Raw genomic sequence first — 25,416 nt, 5'->3', positions numbered from 1 at the left:
ATGTTGAATATACAATAGAAGTTGATTTTGGTGTGTTTAGTTGGAGATTCGTGTGGAATTTATCATCGTAGTTTAATGCTTATCTTATAATTTTTTTTACATTTTTGATAAGTATACAAAATACAACAAAAACTTACGTGTCAAAGAGATGGTTGTTGGTTTGAGCCGTGTCGATGTACTTTTGGCAGTCTGCTGTGCTTTGGGTGGCGGCCCCAAATCCGTTGGTGATATACTCAAGTTGCGTACATCACGCTTTTTGGCTGCTCCTGCAAAGTAATTAAATAAAAAGACAATTCAGTTAGAATGAGTTTTCCATTAAGGTTAACGAATATGCGAATGAAGGTCATTTAAGCAGAAGGTCAGAAATACAGAAAATGGTGACTTCTTCCAACACCACAACACGTAAGAGATTCCCAACCTGCTGCTTTGCATATACACTACTCAGAACAGATGTTTTTCAACCTCTTCAAATAAGGTTAAAATATTTCCCACAGATTAGCAGGAAGCAATTGGAGTTAACAGTAGAAATACTTAGGAAATACCAAAAACTTTGGAAATTAATTTGATTGAAGTTATCTCTGGCTTACTTACAAACTAAAATTATTCATAAGTAAATATTTATTTTTATAGCACTTATGTACAAACTATACTACATATACATGCACACGGTAAAGCAGCTGACGTGAGGGCTTTGTGAGCGATGGAGCATACTTTTCACGAGCATGACCGCCGAAAACGTGCCCTTACTTATGTTTCGGTTGTTTATCGGGTGTAACGTGACCATATCGTTTGCCGGCTATTAAATCATGCAGATGCTGAAGAGTTTTAACATTTCCATTACAATTCGTTGCACGATGTTCAAAATGTTTCTCCACTGCGCAATACTCGTTTCGTATATCAAAAGCGAAGCCAATGGGAAAGCGTGCCCTTCACGTTTATTTGCTGCTTTTCAAAAAATAGTTTGCATAATTGCAGATAAAACAATGCTCAATGCACTTATTGAAAAGTACTAGGAGTTGCTTAAGAGATTTTATGATTTGAAGACTTTGTATGCGAACAACTTTTTTGAGGGAATGGGGAATATTACAGCATTTTGTTATTTTACACTGAACAGAGAATATGAAGTTTGCCACGTTGATTGTAACACTCAGAAGGAAACATCGCATAGCTTATAAAATATATATGTAAATTATCGGCGTGACCAGCTGAACCCATGAATTTACTCATATCTGTCTGTCTGTATATACGCCATCTAGTTCTACAGTTTTTGAGATATCGCGCAGAAACTTTTCACTTATAATTTTTACCACAAGAGGCTGGTTATTTGTCGGAACCATCGATATCGGATCATTATAGCATATAGCTCCCATACAAACTGAACGATTGTCGTGCTTGTATAGAAAACTTTTCCATTTCGCGAGATATCTCATTAAATTTGGCATAGATTATTACCTAAGTCAATAATTCAATATCTGAAGAAAATGTTCGGATGTAATGTCTATGCATCCCAACATCAAAGTGAATGGTTGAAATGAAGTGTTTGCATAGAAATTTTTTTTTACGACATATTTTCCAATTGTCGGATGAAACTGATCTTTTATATTTGTGAAGTTTGCATAAGACATGCAGCTGGGATTTCGGGCTGTTTTGCGCGCATTTAAATTAAAGAAACAACTTTTAGGAAGGGTGATGTTTTGATAGCACGTGCCATTTGAGTCCTTGCGTGCACTTTAAGCACCGTTTCACCATAACTTAAGAGCTAAACATAAACACTCGCGCTAAATTTTATTCATACTGCGAAATCCGACTTCATTACTTACCTTTCGCACGCTTTCCGAAACTGCCGAAGCGTTCGCGCTCTATTACTTGTGTGTGTATATAGCGCTCCGAATATGAGCGCGACAATTTTTCCTTTGAGCTATGCGCCCCCATTACAACGGCACAGCTGGGACACGATCACTTGTCCAAAATAATGCAAAAATAATGATGGTGTAAAGCGCAGCGCAGAAACCGACGAGCGATTACGTGTATATTTGCGATTAACTTTCTTTCAATTAGCGATACAAGTGAAGCGAAACGCTTTTCATTAACTACTTGCCGTCGTGCAAATGCGAAAATTCACCGCCGACGACATTCGCTTGCTTCGCTAGAAATGTTTGTTTACACTGAGCGCTGCTGCTAAACGGACGGATGTTGCCAGCTGTCGACTGTTGCGGCAACTGCTTGTCGATTGTCAATTGTCGGTTGATTGTTGGCTTTTATGATTTGCGCCCGCCAACACACTCACTGGCACAATGCAATGCGACTCAACTCAAGTCAGCTCAGCGCGTGGATCAACGCAGCGCACTCGCGGTGGCAGCCGGCAATCAAGCGTGCAATTTCGAATCCATTTCGGAAAATCACCAATCATTTGTCGGTAAATGCATAAACAGATGCCAGTCTTACAAACGAACGTTTAGAGCGCGCGGCCACGCATGCGCCATATTTATAACACCACCAACACAGGCACCGCCTCGGTAGCTAGTCGCCTCGACATCGACATTGACTGCACTTTGCGCAGTTGGATTTGTTTACATTTTCTCAAAGCACTCGTTTGTGTCGTTCACTATTAATGCACTTTTTTGTTTTTGCTAGTTTTTTTATGATTCTGACATTGACAGGTTCAATGTGCCACTAACTAACGCCAACTTATTTTATTTCATTTACAACTATTTTTCGCTGTTTTCTTTTTTATTTTTGCAATAAACTGTAGATTTTGGCTTCACTTTTGGCGTATGTTTTGCTGCTTCCAATTCATTTGCAATTTTTATTTTCACATTAGTTTCTTTTCAATTTTTATTTGCCGCCACATTTACTACTGTCACTAAAGGAAACAATTAAATTTAAGAAAAAGCGCCAACAACAACAAAAAGCAGCAACGGATAATAATTACTTCGAATGTGTGTGGGAATTTCAATGAATCGTTGCAGGATGCTGATAATTGCGGTCACGTGACTACATAACCAATGTATTGGTTAGTCGAAAAAGTCTTTTCGTATTTTGTCAATAGATGTCTTTGCAGCTGCATATCTGCAGCGCTAACAATCACATTGTGTTATCCCATAGTTGTATAGTGTTGGAAAGGTGAGATTTTAAGCTAATAAAACTAAAAATATTCGGAGAAGGTGAAAAAAGGTTACAGCTGTTCAAAAATGAAGAAATTCGAAAATAATTGAATCCATTTGGCTTTAGTTAGCCCTAACCTTCAGACGGTGCGTGAACCGTTTTGACAGTTAAGAAGTTCATGATTTGCTCCAGTTCACCTTTTGAATTAAAAAAACTTTCGAAAGCTTTCAAAATAAATAACCCAAAAACTAGAAATTATGAATATCGCATTCACCCGCTAGTACAAGTTTATGTGACAGCCGAAAAAATGCACAAAAAAAAAAACAAATAAAATATTGCTTTCTAAAAGTATTAAAAAATAAATTTATGCCCGTCGTTTTCATTTTCCCACACATTTGTTTTTTAAATAATATTTTCTGTGAGATTAAGTGCGCTTCCAACGAAAATACAAATCACTGCATTGCACACCCGCGCCTTACCGTCTGCACGAAGAATTGCACAATGCCCATGTGAACTCTTCACATTACCACAGACAACACTAGACCAGGCACACGAAAAACTAAACAACACAAAGACAGTTTGTTTAGGAGAACTAAGAAATATTTTCCTTTTGGCACAAAGCAAACACTGCAAAGCCACTAAAATAAAAATATAAATAATAAAGCACTTCAGCGTTCACGCAACTACATCTATACAGGGCTACAACAGCGCTGACAAATGGCAACAACCAGCGCAAAAACAACAACAATAGGGAAACAACCTTTAAAGTATGAGTGACGAATGGCATCAGCAAGATATCTGGCCCACAAAGTGGAGCAGCAACTTGTCAATGCAACATTTTTAGAGCAGCAACAGCCGTCGCAGCACCGCGGCATCATTGGCAGCCAACCCGGCCGCTTGACTGACCCAATTTCGCTAATGAAAAGTGCTGAGCGCAAATTATGGAGGGCCGAGCGCCACAGCGCCAACGCACGCATAAATGCACGCTTAACTGTGTGTGTGTGTGTGGAATGGTGCGTGCGTTTGAATTCGCGTGGCAGGTGTTGCATATTGCTGCAAAGAACCAACACGATATTAAAATTGACAACTTGGGCGTTACAGCGAGTAAAGTGTTTCACGCGTGAGTTTTTTTGAGAACTCGTGCGGCCAGAAGGGCACTAGAAGTTATTATTTTGTCAATGAGAGGTAATAAAAGTGACACCCTTGATGGGGTGTTCCTGATTGCAAAAACTGTCACCATATTGTTCGATATATAGATATTTTCTGTACATAATGGAAAATTAATAAAAATAAAATTAATTATACATATCCTAACCTAAAATAAAATCAGTATCAGCAAAAAATCGAAAATTAATTATCCACTGCTTACGATTCACTACACCCTACATCATATATGTAGCATAAAATTGTCTGCTTCCGCAGGCAGATATAACCAACATATAACCCCTATATAAGCATTTTATAACTAAAACTCAAAATTTATTTCAATATGAGTTGTATTTATTATATCGTTTTTCGGTAGCCTTTAAACTTATGAAAAATTATGTTAAGTTAGTTTCTCTACTAAGTGGCGAAATATAAAATAATATTATTTAATAATCTGTACAATTTATTTTATCACCTTTGTTGTCGCTTTTCAAATTTTTATATTGAAATCAATCATACTTATATCCACTGAGCACCACTGAGCACCCAAAATGCTTACACCTAACCTCAAATAACTTTTCCCAATCGCCAAGTTATTTAGAGTTCTTTAAAAATAGCCACGAATTTCCTGCTTTTGATGCTCAAGGTGACATCCGCCTTGCGTGACGCGCTGCGTCCAAATCTAAAAATACCGGCTGAAGATAATGAAGCTGCGGCACTCTATTTGGCAGCGAGTGCTGCATCGACAGGCGCTAATGACATTCTGATGTGTAGCGACAACATGCAACACGCCCAACGAGGTGTTTGGACGAAATTAGCTGATTGCTGGCGTGAGGCATGTACATACATATGTACCGATATATGTCGATCTGTAGGCTCGTAGGCACGCGCTAGAATTTTCCGTTAAATTTACTTCGAAATGTACATAGGAAGCAAATATCTTCGAAATGCGCTGGTTTAAGTGTCAAGGGATTTGCTGACATTTATAGCCACTTAAGAAGGCGCGCACATTCGATATGCCGCACTCCAACTGCAGGCTGTAGCTTTGTCGGCGTAAAAAGTGGACAGACGCGAGGAATGCGAGAAATCAAAAGATTTATGTTTGAATTGAATTCATAAATCATTTGAGACAAGAGCGGCGGAAACTATTTTGGATATCACTGGCCAGCCAGGAAGTTAGGCAACTTTAACGCGCATAAAATTAAATAACTGCAAACATCTTTGCACCAAAATTCACACAAAATATACCTTTGTATTGTATGTATGTATATGTTAATATATATGTACATATTAACTTGGTTATATAATTTTTGAATTTTCTATGTTTTGAGAAGCGAGCAACCTCCAGTGTCGCCGAGCTGCTCGTACATTGAAAATTCACATAATTGAATTGCAAAGTACAGTTACTGAATATTCCATTAGCTGTGCGGGTTTCAAAATATGCCGCAGTGGAGCCTCCTCGGGTAAAGCTAATGAAATATGCACATCTACTGGGCGTTTGTTCAAAATATGCGTTTTTATATAATTAAGGGTATCTACACATGTACATTTCAATGATGTTCCTTAAGCTAGAATATGTGATGACACGGTAAGTCACCCTGCGTCAAATGAAAGCTACCAACATAGAGATTTGGCATGAAGTTTTTTCAAATCACACAATTCGTGGTTCAAGCCGATAATTCTTCATTTAACTAACCATTCGTTTCAGAGAATAAACGAAATTTAGCTGCAAATAAAACAGCAACACTCTGTGTGCGAATAAATTGGATTTTCAATAGTCTCGCAGCACAGCACAGCACACAGACGCCGCTGCTTACCAGAGACCAGAGACACTGCGACTTTCAAACGCGAACAGAGCAAAGACAATAAAATACAATGAGAGTCAACGAGTAACAGCGAAAATGACCGGAAATTCACAATAAAGACAACGTCTAAAATGCATTTATGCCAGCAACAACACATTCAATTCCAAATGAAGCGTAATGTAGCACAGTTATGCATCTGCGTGTATGCATGTGTGTGTTTTTGCCAATAAATGCAATGAGGGACAACAATGAAACTTCGAAAATTGCCCTCGAAAGCGATGAGTGTGAGAATATTGCTATAAATAAAATTGATAACGGCGTGTAAGGCACAGTGGACTCCTTCGAAAAGAAAATTTAGGTAATCTGTCTTTTTATATGGAAATATCTAGCTTGTTATATGTTATTATATTTTTAGTAATACAGTACGAGTATATGTGAAAAGTGTGCATGCACAAACAACGTCTTGAGTACGTAGAGTAATCAACTTTCGTCAACCAGACCATTGCATTTCTAGCGGAGATAACATTAATTCAAGAAAGCCTTCTTATTCTGACGAAAAGTATGCAGATACAGATAGCTAAGCGGCTTTAAAATCTCCCAAATCTCTTTGGGTGAAGGTCTCTCAGTAGATTCGCCATCCTATTTCAGGATAACCTTGCACATAGTTCCAGGACATGGTGATATTCCCAATAACTGCGAAGCAGATGACCTAACAAGAACAAGCCCAACCCTATAATCAACACCCATATTATAAATATAGCGAAGTCTCAGTGGAGGCAGTCCCTAACTTGGTCAACGAGAAAGAAAACGTGGCTTGATGGAATATAGGCCTCACATGTCGACTAATAAATTTCAAAAGGAATGTCATAAGAACTCTAGCAGGTACAACAAGTAAGGGTTTAATTGACAGACATCCCAGCAGATTAGGTACACCATATAATGACTGTTTTAGAAGCTGTCAGGAGGTAAAAGGATAGGCATCTGTAAACCAACTTTTACGATTAATTGATATAACTCCTCTCCAGGCAAGGAGAGACCTCTCAAGAGGTCATTCCTCAATTACGTCGACAACATCAGACAGTACGCTGACCAGACTTCGGACGCAACATACTTCCGACAAGCACTTACCGCCATACAGCCTTCAATCTCTTCACCGACTCCCTTCCAGTGAATGGCGTATTCGGAGTCAAACCACCAACCATCGCAGACGAAGAGCTCGAGTTGCCGTGAGAAACCAGATTGACCCTTGCGGAGCTTCGTTCTGGATTCTGTAGCAGGTTAGCTCCTGTCCAACCCCATTCATCTATCACCCCTCCCTTTGGTCTGACCTCGACGAAACTGCACGGCCTTCCTTTAGATTACGTCGGCTACAACTTGGCTAGCCCTTACCATTCTAACGGGGACTAGGTACACGTTAGAACAACAACAACTCTCATGTACTTTATCAGAAGCAGCGAGTGGTGCAAAGAGGAGACGATAGAGAGAGGGATTTAGTATTTTGTATATAAACTCAGGGACTAGCCAATGAGAGGCATTTCTCGACGTTATTGAGAATGCCATAAAACTGTGTATTAAATATGTTTGTATATCGCGAAGAGATTTAGATAACGCACGAATTCGTACAATGGATGCCACAATTGAACAATTTTTCGTGGGCGTGTTACATAATAACTATTTATCTTGCTAATGTATAAAGAATAAATAGCAAGTGAAATATTTCTTTGACATACACAATTATGTTTATCGAAATTATCGATAAAACTGAAATTAGTGCACGCAATAATGAGCGACTTGCGTGGCACGCACATTTTTCGCAGCGTGCGTTCGACGCAACCACGCAATTCGTCCATTTACACACACACAAACGTATGTATCTTTATGAATGCATGAGTATGCAAAAATGTCGGCTTGTGCGAGCAATAACAATAGCTTTAGCAATGCAAATTTATTTTTGGCAGCGGAAAATTAGCGCATACAAACACGGAGCCTGCCACATTCAGCGGCTGCCTTAACTTTAATGGATTTTTGTTTTTGTTTTATTTGGCTTTTGATGTATTGACGTCAAAAGCGGAGCAGCCACGGCGATGTTTAAATGAGCACATGCAAACCGCCAGCCAAATGTGTTCGAATTTAATGAGTAAATTTACGTAAACACAATAAATACACGCACACACACACCCACACACAAATGTGCAATGCATAAATATTAATAAGCAAATAGTGCGTAAAAATGCGCAGAAGAAGGCAGAGCAAGCCAAATGGTTCTAAATTTTACAATCCGTTGCATAAATACGTTTTTTATTGTCTCTGGTTGCAGCAGACGTCTGCCACAAATGTGTGTCGGCTTTCAGCAACTTGCCACATCTGCTATTTTGTATTTCTGATTTAGCCAAGTACGAGAAAAGCAATAATAACGACGAAATCGGCGCAAACTATTTTAAATGTTTACGGTTTTCTATTTTTTATCGCTTTTCGGCCAAATTATGCTCTTGTTATGTCGCTTGCGTGCGTTTTAATTATTTTCAATTCATTGTAAGAGCCACTTCGCCAGTCAAAACAATAAGTTTCTGAACATTTTTTGTTTGGTGCACTATTAAGTGGCCATGTCCGAACGAGTGACACAGGCGTATTGTAAAGATGCAACAACTCGCTCGCTCGTTGCTGACAGATAATGAATTCATTGAGTTGAAATCTAATTTATTTTCGCATATTTCGCGCGGAAATCGAGGTTGACAGCATCTGCTGTATTAACCATTCTGCTTGTATGTAAATATTGGGTCGTTCACTAAGTAATTTCGTGTTTTTTAGTGCATTTAAAATTAGTCGTGTTATTGTCAGGCAGAAGCTCAAATCAACAACACCAACAAACAGACAAAATAACCGTTTTTTGGCGGTTATCGGTCTTAGGAAGAATTTAAGGAATTTTTTTCCAAACAAGCCTTACCATACATATCAGCTGTATGAATATATTGGGTAGTCGAAAAAGTCTTTTCGTATTTTGTCAATAGATTTCATTGCACTCGTATAACCCCATTGCTACCAATCACAAAAAAAGTTACAGGTTTTGAAAATTAAAAAAWAAAATATAAAAATGTAAAAAATAAAAAATAAAAAAGCAAAAATGGCACGCAAGCCGCCAATGAAATTTGTGAAGTTTACGGAGAATGGTTCGCTCGCTTTCGTTCTAGAAATTTCGAAATTTCGATTTACACTGATGAAAGTTTTACACTGATGGAATAATGTACCTAGCGGAAAAATGGCAAAAAGTGATCGACCAAAATAAAATGTACATATTTGTTTATTTATTTACCAGTAAAAATATAAAAAATAAGTTGAAGTTTGATTGAAAATACGAAAAGTTTTTTTTCGACTACCCAATATAAACCGGTAAAGCTGTTTAAATTGAAGCTGACTGCGAAAAATTTCAATAAGATCAGCGAAATTACCTAATGAACTTCCTAATACATGTGGTCTGCTCGACGGTCTGAACTAATCGATAATTGACGTTAATTATCTGGCCATAAAAACTCTGCTAAACATAAAGTTTTGACGAGCTATCAACTAGCATTTGTATCGAATGAAATGGCGCATAAATAGTTTTTGTGGCTTAAACTAATTAAAATTTTGGAAATTACATAGCATCAGCCAACGTTGTACCGCGCATATTGGGACGATTTATGACGATTTTATTATTGATAAATGTTTTCCTTTCAATCGACACGAAGAAGATTTTATTTTAGGTAATCTTTAGGAGAAAAGTGTTAAAATTAGCTTCGAATCTTAAGTTTTTACAGATTTCGCCTTATGGGAGCAGAGGTTAAAGTAGTAAAAACTGTATGTAAATGCTGCCACAAATCAGCAAGAATCTACTTCCATTGATTGGAAAAAACTACTCATCATTTAATCTTTTGAAAAGAGCTGTAGCAATAATATTCTTTAACTGTAAAACAAAAGCTATTCTCTGTTTAATTTTGTGGTGAATAACTTAGCTCACTACAAGACCAAAGCAAAAGCAACGTCTATACAGCAACTAACAAAAAGAAAAGAAATTCTAAAAAGTTTAGAATCAAAACTAGTTTAACTGTTATAGAATATGCAAATGGTACTCTTGGACTATAAGCTCTCTCATTTTCAATATTCTTTAGACACGTGCAGGAGTAATACAGCTGACATATTCCCTTCTCACGCCTCATTTTTAGACGCACTATAATTAGTAAGCGCTGGCGAAGCGGCTTAAGCGGATATATAATATTATATTTGCAACCTTCTATGTTTGTCCTGCAGCACAGTTGCCATAATAGCCTGAAGAAGTCCATTCCATACAGTTACGTCATGAAATCCTACCTTCCATTCAAACGCAGAATGGTCAAAACACAGCCATTCGCCCCTCCACTGCGCTGCGGTCATGTAATGCTTAATGAATTGCTGATTAATAATTCAATTATGTGCGAGTCTATAATCCCAGCAGAGCTCAGTGCACTTTAATCTTACACACACGCACACACACACACACAGGCATACAAGCAAACAGCGAGGAAAATTGCAACATATATATTTTATAATTAAATGGAAATATTCTGTGCATTCGCTACTCGCTGCTGCTGTTGCATGCGATAAGAGTGCTTTATGAGCGTAATTATGTAATGGCACGACATTGTAATGAGGCGCTCATTTTATGTTGTATTAAATTCATTATGACATTTGCCAAATGGAAAATTCACACTTTATTGAGTTTTCCCGCTGTTCTTGGCGCTAAATGAAGGCAATTGTTGTTATTGTTGCTTGAAATGTGTGTTTTTTCTGCTGCTTTTGGTTTGCGGTTTTGTCACCGTAGTTGCTTCAATCGATTTTTCAACACCAATTCACACACACACATCCAACCGGACTTTTGCGTTGCCAGCCCCATTTTGCAAGGGTTCAACGCGGCGTATTGCTGCTTAATAACGGGAAATCACGAGTGTGTTCGCGAGTGACGTACGTCGTCATTGCGTTCAAGCGTTTTAAACAGCGCAAAATGCCTGCTGTCATTTATTCACTCAAAAGTGCTCACTAGTTGTAACGGTTTATCTATCTCATGCAGTAGCGCGAAAAAAAAATATATGCAAAGGGCGAAAAGTTAAGTTATTTGCGTTTAAATTCGCATTTCCCAACAACAACGGCTTTATTTACGCGAACGCCGTTTAACATTGGAAATTAAATTAGCGTGCACGGAAATGCCTTTCAGCGGCTGCTGCGGCGCTCCCGAGCGCTTCCGGTGCGCCGAGGCAGAGCGTCAAGAAATGGTGGCTTGACACAAATAGGCGCTTGGAAGACTCGCGTTTTCGCGCTTGTTCACATGCATTGTGTTGCTTTGCTTTATCATTGCTACTTCATTTGTTTCTTTTGTTTTTGCTATTTTGCACATGTCATCTTGTGCCTTTGCGATTTTCACATTGCATTCATTCTCACAATTAGTGGTGTTGATTTACCAGAAAGCAGTTACACACCGCAGCAGTGTCGTGCGCGGCAACAACACCTGCCTCCGCCGACCGCGCGCCAACCAAAGCTTGCAAATGCTGGCACAAATGAGGCAACTCTGTTCCCGCCACCATTTTCCCTTATCTAGAAACAATAAAATTGTGCGAATTTTCTTAGCGCTCACATGTGTAAGTCTTACACACACACACACCCATATACAAGCACACGACAAACCTTCGCTGGGTTGCATGAGAAAATCTGTAGTTGAAATTCACTTTTTGCACTGCCGTTAATTTTTCTCGCAAATTTTTCCATTGTGTTATTTATTTCCTCGGTTTTATTTTCACAAAATTATATGTGACGACGTGCTTCGTTGTGCGTGCGTGTATGTGTGTGCTTCTATTGTTTTCAATTGCCGCATGGCGTAATGTATTAACAAGCGACTGCGCGCGGCCACTTTTGTACTGCCACTGCGCCGCGGATAAGGCCGTCTTGACTTGTAAGCGACCAAATAGGTTAACTGCTCAGTTCAGCGCGTACACTTGAAAACTTATTTGTGGTGAGTAGTCTATATTAGACCAGACTATGTATCCAAAAAGTATACTCCCAACAGATTTCAATTTTCATTTAATTCTTTGCTTAAAATTTAATATCATAAAATAGTTAAATAGGAAGAGACCCGAGAAATAGTGGTTAGTCTAAAAAGTCTTTTCGCATTTACAACCAAACTTCAACTTTTTTAATATTTATAATGAACTTATTTGGTTCATTTTGGTCGACCACTTTTTGCAGTGTAAAACATTTCTGGTTTCTCGGCGAAAAACTATGACAAGCAATTTTCACAGGCTTCTTTTGAAGCCAACTTTACTCCATTAAGGGAGTTCTGCATTGTCAAAACAAATGGTAGTCCCATGGTGCAAGGTTAGAGCTATATGATGGATGCATCATAACTCTCCAGCCAAGCTCCCAGTTTTTGTCAAAGGTGTGTGTGGTCTAGTTTTGTCCTGATGGACATTGCTTGCTTCAATCTCATCTTTGGCGCACAATAAAAGGTGGAATCAATCAATCCAGGCTTCAGCAGCTCATAGTGGATGATTCCTTTCCAATCTTTCCAATTTCACCAAGCTTGGACCATGATCTTTTTCACACATTATTGTCGTATGTGATCCATTTTTGATGATGAATGTGAACGACTTTTTCAACGATAGCTTGACCAGAGTGAGGTGCATCTTTCACATCAAAATTTCCGGAACGGAAGCGAGCGAACCATTGTTGTGCAACACTTTTTTCAACTTAAAAATAAACAAACTTACTTCCATAATCTTCTAAGAAAATTCTAAGTGTACCCACAACCTCTCGTACCCACCTTCCGCTCACCACACATTCTGCAGATTTGTGTGTCTACATTCTCGGCTTTTGCCTTTAGTGGTGATTTCGTAGTAATGTCGTGTTATAGCAGCAGAGCAGCGCATTAAGCAGGAAGAGCCCACAAAAGCTACAAGATACAAAAAGATTTGCCCGTTGCTAAAGAAAGGTGATGTGACGAATTGCGAGAACTGCGCAGTAGTTAGCCATGAGAAGCCTAATAAATACACCTTAATAAGAGCTCGCTAAGTTAGCCTTTTCGCATTTCTTCAAGCGAAACAGACAACTCATTTCATAGCACTTCATAGCACTGAAAAACTACAACTCATTTCAATTAATTCAACGGAACAGCAGAAAGAGATATTATAATAATTTTGCGAAAATACATCATTCCCGAGCATCACGACTACGCCAGCACAACAATTACGGTCATTAAACCGATAGCCGCGCTGATGTGTCCATCAATTTTCGTAGGTCAATTACCCTTTGATGCTCTAAATTTCTTCTAATTCACCACGGCGATGAAGTCAGCGATACTACGCATTAGTCTACACATGCCACTTGTTTATTTACACAATTAACGGTCATAGGTGTAGCTAATTGATTAACGACTGGTGCTTTCTTTTCAGTCTTTTGGATACATAAGCAGCGACCTGATTGGTTCGATGCTTCGACAAGCATACTTCGGCTAATCCGTTTGTGTATCATATGTAGATGAAGGTTCGATAACGCCGCAGAATGTGCTCCAAAAAATTTAGCATTTTATTAAGCCCTTCTTCCAGTCGATCTCCTTGGTATTAATTTTTTCGGAGCTTAATACTTTCGACTAACCGAAATTACCCATTTTAGCGTTTGTATGACTATCAGCGGACTTAAGTCACAATACAGCTGTGAGTGCGCAAAGTTCAAGCTCAGCTTCATGCGCTGTGCTCGGTGCTACTAATTTTGCTTCGTCATTTGGTCGAAATTTAGCAAATGCCACATGTTGCGGTCAAATATGGCAGAATGTGGCGAGAGGCAGCATAAATGTATATATGATAAATGGTCAGGTCTTTGTTGTATCACTTGCGGATATAGTATGAGTAAGATTGTGTATGTGCGTATGCATATTCTTGCCTATGGTGTCTCTAAAATTGAGACCACATGATGGTTGGTCATGAAAGATTTGCGGTTTACGAAATGAAAGTAGGAAATTACTATGGAGTGAAACAATGCCGGCGATGATTTGCGTTAACACAATTATTATTCAAATTCACAGCTGTAGCTCGACCGTGATTCGAGGTCTATTCAGAGACTGCCAGACGGCAAAGCTACACACAGTGGTTCTTTCATCGCACAATGGACACAAAATTAATAAAGTATTGTGGGATATTGAATTTCTAGTGAAAGAGGCTAGATGTGCGCAGTTGCCATTGTCAGGCATTCCAAAAATATGAGTTTATATCTATATTTAAGTATTACTTGAGTGGTTGGACAATGTTTATGACCTTATAAGAGCCGCCAGCGCTATGGAAACTTTACATTTTTTTAGGAAAATATTATTTAGTTAGCGCAAAAGCTTTTGCTAACCTCTAAGCATTCTGCTCTGAAATTATAAAAAAAATAGCTTTTGTAGGCATAATCCTCCCTCAGTAGGTACTCTGAAACCTTTGAAAGTATTTTCGACAGAAAAATGACAAATTTTTCGAAAGAGGCTTGCAAAAACACTCAGTTCTCAAATAATATAAAGGTGTGGTTCAGAAAAGAGTATGAAATGTGAAGGGAAGCTTAGCTAGAGTACTGTAGGCGCTTATATATGCAGTGAAGGAGAGAGGGGCGAGGTGAGGGACAATTCCTATCGAACTTACAGTTATCAGGGAGGAAGCTCTACAATCAGTTTTTGGAGATTTGTTCACCAAGAATTCACTGCAAAGCTCTATATACAAATTGAAAGTCGAAAAGACTTTTGAAACTTTTATAAAAGTCGAAGGCTAACAGAAAGCAAGATTGAAACAAATACATGCATGCATATACACATGCATGTATCTATGATGTACATAGTCCAGTTGGGTTTTTCCGCACTGCCGCTCTCAATGCACTCACACCTAGTATTGCGTCATTACACCTGCATAACTCACACATACACATATACACACACACTAGCTGCTATAATCGACCATTTAATTAATTGCAATGCAGCGAATGAGGCTAAATTAGACATTTAATTGCGTCGCATTTGCGTCAACCATTAATTTTATATCACACAGACAGCAATAACGGTGCAGCAGTTAATAAAGGCGAGATTTTTCTCTATTTATGTTGCACGTGCCGCAATAACATGTACATATAAGTATTAAGTAATTATTTGTATTAAAACTACAATGTATGCAGGTGAATGAATACAACAACAAGAGCAACAGCAATGATTTAACGCATGTAAACCTCAGCAAAGAGACAACAATCGCGACAATGCCGGTGTTGACAACATTGCCACCAGCTGAAATCGAGCGCTGAGCAGTGATTGCACTTGGCTACGTGTTGCGTATAGCATTGCGGTTGCTGTGGGGCGGGGAACACAATGTGCGCATGTATGAGAGCGTGATGTGCGACCACCGCATGCTCAACATGGCCATGCTATGCTGGTTAGCTAAATGTGATAATTGCATTTCGCAAAAGCGAATTTTTAACACAAACATGCACACACACACGCGCCTTTGGATGATACGTGCACACAGGCTTATGTATTACACTTGTGAAACAACAACACAAGGCAAGGTCGGTGACAGTGGCACAGGAAGTGGAAGCGATGTTGAACACAAACACGACCGTGACCATAAATAACTTAACTTAAATGGAAATTAACTTAAAAGAAGAAAAATAAAGAAAATAAATAAGTACTTAACAACATAATTAGGACACAATGATGAGATTTCCGTGAATATATGTTAATAAAGCGTAAACTGTTAAAAAATTCTAAAACATATGTTGTTGTAACCTCAACTGTTTCATAAAATCATGTTTTCTGTATATTTTTGCTGAATAACTGTTTAAAAGCTCTTTTTTTGCCAAAAAACACAAAACTATAAACTGTCACTTTAGTGCTCAAGAACTCCTCAAGTGGCACCGGACACAGCTTGAACTCGTAAAGACCGCAGTGGTGCTCAAACGTTGATTTTATGATTTGGCTGACTTTAGGTAAATAGTTGTGGTACTTAAGATCGCTCGTAAAATCTGTGAAAACGGAAAGTTACTGCATAAGACAGGCAAATAGAAAAGTCGAAAGCATGAAAATGTGACGCCAAGAGAACAGCTGACGGCAGGTAGGGGCGGAGAGTGCAGCTCGTGACGCCATAAAAAAGTGAAATTTTCATTTAAATTTATAGCCACTTGAGTTTAATTTACAAGTGAACACTTAAATCTGCGCCACCGCTGAGGGCACGCTGCACTTCATGGCAGAAGCAATAATTGTATGTGAGGCTGGTAAGCGCGGCGCCAATCCAGCAAACAGAGGCACTCAACAATATTTTAATGCTAATTTAAGCAAATAAGTAGTTGCTCAAGAAGCATAAATTAAGAAAGCCTATAAAACAACAAATTACTGCAACACACACATACTCACACATGTAGCATACATATATTTAACCGCTCTTTTTCAATTGCAGCTGCTGAGCATGCGCAGTGCAGCGTTTGAAAAGAGCAAGCATGAAAAACAGGTAAAATGAACGGACGCAGGTATGTGTATCAGCCAAATGCTTCAGCATTTGAACACATTTTCAACAGCTGCTGTAATTTTTCTGTATGTCACTTAGATATATGTGAGTTCCTTATTATCAGAAAACAGCTGTTGCGCAGTTGATGGCATCCCTCAGAGACCGTTTTCGCTGTTAAGGTTTCACAATTAGAAATACCAGGTAAAACACAGCCAGAATATATTCCACTGTGTGACCAGAAAGTGGTTCTTTAAAGATCGGCCACAACAACATATATTTATCTAAACTTATAAGGAGCTGTCATTTGAGGTCTTCAACATTCTGGAAGCATTCTGGAGTCGAAAAACAACCTGGATATAACGTTCAAAAATTAATTGCGAGAATAAATACAGTTAAAGCAAAAATTTGGCTTGATGAAGAAGTCCACAAAATAATTTTTGATGACCGTAAAGTAAAGTTCTTGATCTCGAGCATAATAAACCCGAGTTTTTGCCACGATATTTGAAAACAGATGTAACATGGTTCCATCATTTCACTCAGAAGTCCAATCGAGAGTCATCCCAGAGGGCTACACGCGAGGAACCCAACAATCGGTTAGCGAGATTGTGGCGTCTGTATCTTGAAAAAAAAGCATTTGAAGAAAAAGAAAGTCCCTTTTCAATAGACCCTGTCACAAGTCAGTGAAAACGACTCTCAGAACTCGAAAGAATGCTCGCTGGACAAAAATTTGCGTCGAATGAAGAGGTGATCTCCAAAAATGAGGTATTTTTGTGAAGCAAAGGACAAATCGTACTACAAAAATTGGGTCGGTTGGATCAGTGTATTACACCGTGAAGGGAACTATGATGAGTAAAAATAATAATTTCGCTCAAACATTGTTGTTGTTATTGTAGCGGCAGAAATCTACCGAGGTGAAAGTGCTTGGCCGCATAAAACTCCGGGTCCGTTCTGGTTGCGACTGTTGTAGGAACGAGTCAAAAACTTGTGTTTTACTGTGGAAGGTCGGGGACTCTTCAATTACATACATCCATGGATACATCTCTAAACCAAGATTAAGGAGAACATTTAATTCATGACTCTACGGTCAGTACGAAGTTGTACTAAAGCAGTTAGTGATTATACGAACTAAATTTCCAATGACGTCATTCAATGCGCGCGCAATATGAAAAAACTGCCAATTGAATATGCCAATAACGTGCCCAGAAAAAATAAAATATAAAACTCAACAATGCCAACAGCAGTAAGAATTATTTGACGAGTAGTTGGCAACAGCGGGGCATGTACATTTTTGCAAATGCGTAAATGGAATCCCAAGAATTCGCCAACTCAGTGCGAAAAGCGCCAACAAATGTCTCAGAAAATCGCGCTTAATGCCAAGCCCAAAAACACTAAGCGCACAAATAAGTTCGCACGTGTGGTTGTGCATGTGTGTAAGCTATATACTTGCTATACGTAACGGTATTTGTGTGTGAGCCGACTTAAAATGCCAGCAGTATTGTGACGCGGCGTCACTTCGATTCGAATACAATGTGATAGTAAGTACTTTAATGCGTTGACTTGCGGCAGTGAGTTGTTTCGGTTTCTAGTCGGTGGATGAAATTAAATGAGCCTCAAATGGCCTGCCATTTTTCGGTGAGGTTTTGACTTTGTAGCGAAAAATAAATAAAGCAAAAAATCGCTGAAATTCACAAGCAAATAATGAAGTGCTTCATCGGACGCAAAATATACTATGAAATGGAGGTGAACTCGTGTAAACGTTGTGAGTGAAATCAGAGAGCACGTAATTTTGTAAACGATATTATAGTACGAGTAATATTGCCATATTTTGGAGCAAGTCGTTTCATACAAAATAGCATTTCATATGTTTCCCTAGCGATTCCGAAGTAAGAATAAACTAGTTGTTGTTGTTTACACACTATTCTGCCCCGACAAAGAACTTCTCACAAACCCACAAAAGTAGTAAATGTCAAATTTTGTCATTTCAGGGCATATTTTAGACCTATTCAACGCGGTATCTTTCCATAGAGCACCTGTAACTCGAAAACTTAAAAAAATTGCAAACCATATTTTTACCATTAACTGCTTAAATACACATTTGCACTACATAAAGTCGTCGATTTAAAAAATATATCGAAAATTAATTTCGAATTTCGTTGAAAACTTGCGAAATGAGAAACACGATCACTTTCGGCTTCGCGTTACATTTTTGCAATTTCACTTTGTATCAAAATGTAAAATATTTTTTATAGAAACTCGATCGATTCATTCGACATGATTTTGACCGATGACCGATCCATTTGCATTTGCGTTGAAGTAGCGGCAACTAGCGTAGCAGCAACCAGCAACAACACTTCGTTTCGTTGAATACTCGCGACAGACTGGCGAGAAATCGTGCGCAGCGACAACAGCAAGTCGCAAACTCGGCGAAACACCGACGAATAACACAGCCAAAGCGGATGATGTGGGAAAGAGCGGCAGAGGATTCACTTAACAGCATGTCAGCGCCAGAGTGTATCTTTCGGATATCGAATACAAACAACCACCTAACAGCAAACAACAAAAACATACTGGCTTGCATGTCTATAGGTAAAGCAAGATAATAAACAAAACACAATAAAACGGAGCCAAAGAAGTCGCTGACAAACAAAGCCAAATTGAACCCAAAGCACACACATTCATACATACACTCTTTGGTATTTTCTTGTATTTGTTGCTTCTTATTCAGTTGCGCCTGCAACATGGTGAAGCCGGTTGTTGAGCTACCTGACCGGTGGTTCGTTCGGTCGCTCGGTCAGTCGATCGTTCGGTTGTTCTGCTGGTCTTGACAAATGCTTACATCACGTTTCTTCTGCTCCCCCCTTGTTGTTGAATGATTTTTGTTCTTTTATCTTTTTGTTTGTGTATACGTGTGTTTGTTCGCACACCTGCTTATGAGCAGCTCACGAGCAGGCAAGAAGAATCAGCGCCACCAAAGAGAATTCTCAACTGACAAAGAGATTTAGCTTAATAAACAATGAGCATGAATATTCATAAGCACATATGTGCATATGGCTGATTTTAGGCCTTAATTCAAAATCTTAAGATAAATCATTAATTCAAAATCAAAGTAATATCTCCACTTGACAAATAAAAATTTCATGAATTTGCTTGGGTTGTAAACCATAATTACATAATAAATCGCTTGCTTAATCTCGCTGAAATTGATCACGTGCACGCGTTTCATTTAAACGAGCCTAGAAGTAGGCAACGAACGGCATTGAAAGACAGCCAAATGACGCGATAGATTAAAATGAACGCCGAAAAGCACACTATGATTTTATTTAAACTCAATTGGTAACGTTACATATGTACATATTGTGTTGCAGCACAAATATTTGCCAAATAGTTGTGGGTAGTGTTGTCGTTAACCGAATATAAATTCGCTTCTGTCGCGGTAGCATGGTTCAGTTCATAATTTAGTATTACATATTGAAAAGCAAAAGTTAATAAAAACTTTCATAATAAAAGTTTGAAATGATCTTAAAATAGTCAGCAGACTCAAATGTGAAATCGATATCTCAAATAGTTTCTCTGCTAGCCGCCCAATTCCATCAATGCAGTGATAACTCGAAGATAAATAAACAAGCATTTTTTTCTGATTTTTTTCTACATACAAGAATCGTCTTTTTGCTAGTCAAAAATAACAAAATTTGGGGTAACATTTTTATGCTCTCGCAACAAAGTTGCTAAAGAGAGTATTATAGTTTTGTTCACATAACAGTTGTTTGTAAGTCCTAAAACTAAAAGAGTCAGATATTGGGTTATATATACCAAAGTGATCAGGGTGACGAGTAGAGTTGAAGTCCGGATGTCTGTCTGTCCGTCCGTCCGTCCGTCCGTGCAAGCTGTAACTTGAGTAAAAATTTAGATATCATGATGAAACTTGGTACACGTATTTCTTGGCTCCATAAGAAGGCTAAGTTCGAAGATGGGCAAAATCGGTCCACTGCCACGCCCACAAAATGGCGGAAACCGAAAACCTATAAAATGTCATAACTAACCCGTAAATAAAGATATTAAAATGAAATTTGGCACAAAGGATCGCACTAGGGAGGGGCATATTTGTACGTAATTTTTTTGGAAAAGTGGGCGTGGCCCCGGCCCCTACTAACTTTTTTGTACGTACATATCTCGAAAACTACTATAGCTATGTCAATCAAACTGTATAGAGTCGTTTATTTTAGGCATTTCCATATACAGTTCAAATATGGAAGAAGGCGGACAATAACCACGCCCACCTCCCATACAAAGGTTATGTTGAAAATCACTAAAAGTGCGTTAACCGACTAACATAAAACGTCAAAAATACTAAATTTTACGGAAGAAATGTCAGAAGGAAGCTGCATCCAGGTTKTTTTTTAAATTGAAAATGGGCGTGGCGTCGCCCACTTATGGACCAAAAACCATATCTCAGGAAGTACTCAACCGATTTCAATGAAATTCAGTGCAATAATATTTTCTTAACACCCTGATGAAATATACCAAATAAGGGTGAAATCGGTTCACAACCACGCCTGAAATCTAGATTATCACTTTATCATGCGAGAGTATAAAATGTTCGGTGACACCCGAACTTAGCCCTTCCTTACTTGTTATTATCAGGTTTCATCTATGGAGCCTATATTTATACAGAATGTGTCGAATCACACTTCAAATACGTTTATATAAGCACAGTTATAGTAGAACATAAATTAATACTCACGCAACGGAGTTTTAGCCAAAAGCTTCGGTGAACCGCCACCAGCGCTTGCCATGCTCAGATCGCTTTGGGAGCTCTTCTGACTGTCTTTGCTGTACGATCGACCACTGCAACAAGAGAAAAATGGTATAAATAAACTTTGAGTCAACAACAAAAATCACACTTTTCATTTAATATCCATGTATTTATCATTAAATACCAATAATTTAATTAAAAAGACAATGTAAATATGTAAATGAGCTGCGGATGCGCACATCGACTTCAGCGGTTCAATCGTGAGATTGAGCATTAGATCATGTTGTTACATCAACACTATGTTTAGCTAATGATGTGAGTATGTATGTATGTGTGCTTCTACATATATATGTACGTGTATGAAACCTGAGTGCAGTCAACGTAGTCGTTCGTGACTAGTTATTTTATACTTCACATTCAATCGCAACTGCAAAGCATTAAAGCCGCGACTTCAGCTGTATTTACAAAAAAAAAATACAAAAAAACAGTTGAAAATGGCACGTTCTGGCTTTTTTTCTGGTTGCACGCGGATGCACATAACTGCAGTATACCATAATTGAGTAAATAGTTTAATTAATGAAATTTAACTGCAATATGTGTGCATAAGCTAATTCAATTTCCACCGTTATAATGGATTCGCTAATTAATTGCAATTCATTAAGTCAACTTAATCCCAAACTAAATAAAGTAATGAGGCGAAATTATTTGCCATTTATAAGCAGATATGTGGCGAGAACATTTTTTCATAAAAATTTCCGTAAAATTGTTTGTGTGTTTTCATTGAAATAGCAACTTTGCTTGATATTTTCGATTTGCTCATAATGAAAGCGGAATAGTAAGAAATTAAAGAGAGGGAAAAGCGTAATTACGTAAGGGGATGATATATGAGACTTAGGACCTAAGGTCGCGGTGCATTCCTCGTTTATCAATTTAAGGGATAATATCAGGATGAGTAAAATATTAGGAAGCGTTGAAGATAAACTAGTCACAATGTGATTAAATCATAAAATTGTGCTCAGGTGGAAGCATATCGAATTTATACATTCAAAAGCGTTAATTTTTCTTTACGGTTCCATGCATGACATGTGGCAAGCACTACGAAAGTATATTCTACAAAAGGAGTCACTTTGTCCGCTCACTACACGCCACAATCAATAGAACCATAAAACTCGTAGTTAACACAAAGTCCTGCGCTGAGCACAGTGCGCAACAGAAGGCCGCCACAACTTGTGGCACAATTAAATTTATGAGCTGCATAATGGGACTAAAGTAAAAAGGTAGCAAGGCCGCACACATAATTAAAACGTGACGGCTTTTGTTAAAGGTTTGCTTGCGCATTTTTGCCTCGCTTCAGCTTTGCTGCAAGTATGCAATTAATGTGGCAGAAGTCGGCATTAAAGCCACAGCAATTAAGGAAGCAGTAAACATATTGTAAAACTCGAATTCGTGCTGGTTAACGGAAAGCTATTCGGGTCTCCCACACCACCTTCGCTGCACGCCGTTAATTCCGATTTTTCTGCTAGCTAGCGGCAATATTGCGCGGCGCCATGTTTTGTCCTGCAGTGCTCCGGCAATGGCCGTGGCATGCACAATTTGTTGCAAGAACGCAAAATTAAGCGTAAACGCAGCCACAGGTGTTGCTAACGGCCCGAGTGGTCAGTTAATTAATTCGAGCAATTACAACAACCCAATTACACAATTGAAGTTGGAACAAATTGAGCGGGTTAAAATGAACGCAAACATGTGTAAATTGGGAAGTTTCCGCTGCTTTAAAATAGCGCCACGGCGCCTTTGGGGCAACCAATCTTCCTGCTTCTGCATTTCTGTTGGTAATAGTGTTCTTATAAGGGCCACATATTTGCGGTTTTGGTGTGAAAATTTCAGGGTTTTATTCTCGCTTGATTTGGGTCGATTTAAGCAGGCGTCTACGGCTTTGCATACTAACATCTCGAAAGTTTGCATGTGTGTTGATTGTGAACTCGTAAGCACCTGCAAATTAGAGTGTAAACTGAGGTACGCCGTCCTACAAACATTTAGATAAGTACTCACACATATTTCGTTACGTAACTATTTGCAGAGCTTGCATTGCAAGAGAATCTCATAGAGTCTCACACACATATGCACGTTTCGAGGCATGCAACACCGGTGTAAACAAGTTTAATTTGCATAAGTAATGAAATGCAAATTTGCCTCAATGAGTTTTGGGTGTGAGCAGGAGTTCTGCAGTCTTGTCTGCAGACTGCAGCGCTGCTGAGTTTGAATTTCTCCTTTTCTTACAGAAATTGGAGTGTCAACTTACTTTTTAACTACAGTCTATTAATTAATGCAGAAAGGAATTCAAGTTAGAGGAAAAGAAATAGAGAAGTATAGAGAGAGGTAGAGATGTATTCTATATATGCGTAACTTAATAAGGATTGGGTGGTAGAAAAAAGTTTTGTACACGAGTATGGCAGTACGACACTTGTTAATCTAACTGCAATCTGAAATTTATGTGCGTAATAAAGCATACCTTCTTCTTCCCTAAAGACGTCTTTAAAATTTTTTTTTACTTTTTTGGAATAGTTTGTGTCAATTAAAGATCAAAAACAGCATATTCGGCATGTTTTCATATCTTACTCTTAAAAGGGTAAAAAGGCAGTTCAAGCTAGGCGAAAATTATGTGATGCGTACGGAGAAGATGGCAATGGCAAAAATAGTTTGCCGAATTTCGTTCCGGCAATTTCGATCTTGAGAATGTACCACGCGATGGAAGAACTTTCGAAACCCATGCGGATAAAATAAAGTCGTTGATCGATTCAAATTGTCGAATAATATGACGAGAAATTGCAAAAAGATTAAACTTGTCTAAGGCGGCCGTTCACATGAAACATCTACCATAGAAAAGAATTAATTTCAATTAGTAACCTATATGTCGGTTACTCATATTCTTACAGATCGAAATTTGCTTCCTAATTTCAAGGACTGTGAGTTGCTTAAAAAAGTAAACTTTAAAAAGTGATCCATTTTTTAAGCGCATTATCACTGGCAACAATAACTGGGTTGTTGACAATGTAAACTGCAAGAGATCATAGTATAAAAAAGGATGAAACAGCTCAAACCCTTCGAAGTCACCAAAAAAGGTTCCGTTTGGTGGGATTTGAAATTGTTTGTTTGAGCTTTTGCCGACAATAACACAATTAATTCTGAAGTGTATTGTGATCAGCTGGACAAATTGAGAGATTTTTCATTCTTTCCCGCAAAGATCAAAACTTTTATAGCAGGGAATCAATCTATTGCTTGCAAGATGGCAAACACTTTTGTATGAAAATGCAGAATATACAAACTCATAAAATAGTTTCCAGAATAAAAAGAAACGAAATCACTTAGTGAAGAACCCAATATTTCTCATAAAATTTTACATTTGTACAAAAACGTCAAAATGCTGCCACAACTCAGGCAGTGCTGTCAAGTGTGTGAGGAAGTTCGAAATATTATATGATTAATTAATTGAAAATGAAGGAAGTCAACATTACAAGCAATGCTGTGAAAGAGTTTGCCAATCAGGGCTTTGCTCAAGCTGCTGCTGCAGCGTTGGGGGTCACAAGGATGTCGAACTATAATCACAAATAGTATAATAGTAACTAACAACTAATACGCAAGTGTGTATAGTTGCATACATAATTACATGTATGCTCATGACGTGTTCGTATCTACAATACATATAATCGAAAGTGACAACTTCAAGTGAAAAGTGAAACCGACCTGCGACATTGAAATGCTGCCAAACCTGCTGCCGAGATTGTGAGTACGAATTTTGAAATGTTGCTGACTTAATACGACACTTTTCCATTAGCTCTAAACGCGTAAGGTGGCCAATGTGTGCACTCACGCCTGATGAAATGTGTGAGTGTGCGTAATTGAATTTGTGTTTGAAGCAAATTTTCCATTTTTAGGTGTGATCAAATGTATCAAATGTACCAGTATTTATTCGTTATATGCGTAATTTTATAAGCCAAACAATATTATAAAGCAGGCTTCTTAAAATGCAAATAATTCCAAAATTTATTGCTAGTAAATGCCGCATAAGTTAACATTAAAAAAGACGATTTTTGAAATA

The 25,416-nt window shown here is 38.3% G+C and overlaps 1 protein-coding gene across 1 annotated transcript in view; it reads right to left on the bottom strand.

Annotated features, from left to right (window-relative positions):
- Positions 1-25,416, bottom strand: part of LOC108971657 — a 122,321-nt gene that overhangs the window by 51,643 nt on the left and 45,262 nt on the right. The window contains exons 3-4 of the mRNA XM_018937881.1: positions 21,309-21,412; positions 138-266 (exon numbers count right to left, since the gene is read on the bottom strand). Of these exons, the coding sequence (XP_018793426.1) occupies positions 138-266; positions 21,309-21,412 (233 nt within the window). The remainder of the gene's footprint in view (positions 1-137; positions 267-21,308; positions 21,413-25,416) is intronic.

The sequence above is a fragment of the Bactrocera latifrons genome, unplaced genomic scaffold (genome assembly GCF_001853355.1).
Source record: "Bactrocera latifrons isolate USDA-ARS-PBARC rearing strain unplaced genomic scaffold, ASM185335v1 scaffold_109, whole genome shotgun sequence".
NCBI lineage: Eukaryota > Metazoa > Arthropoda > Insecta > Diptera > Tephritidae > Bactrocera > Bactrocera latifrons.
This window is presented reverse-complemented; position numbering and strand designations above follow the sequence as displayed.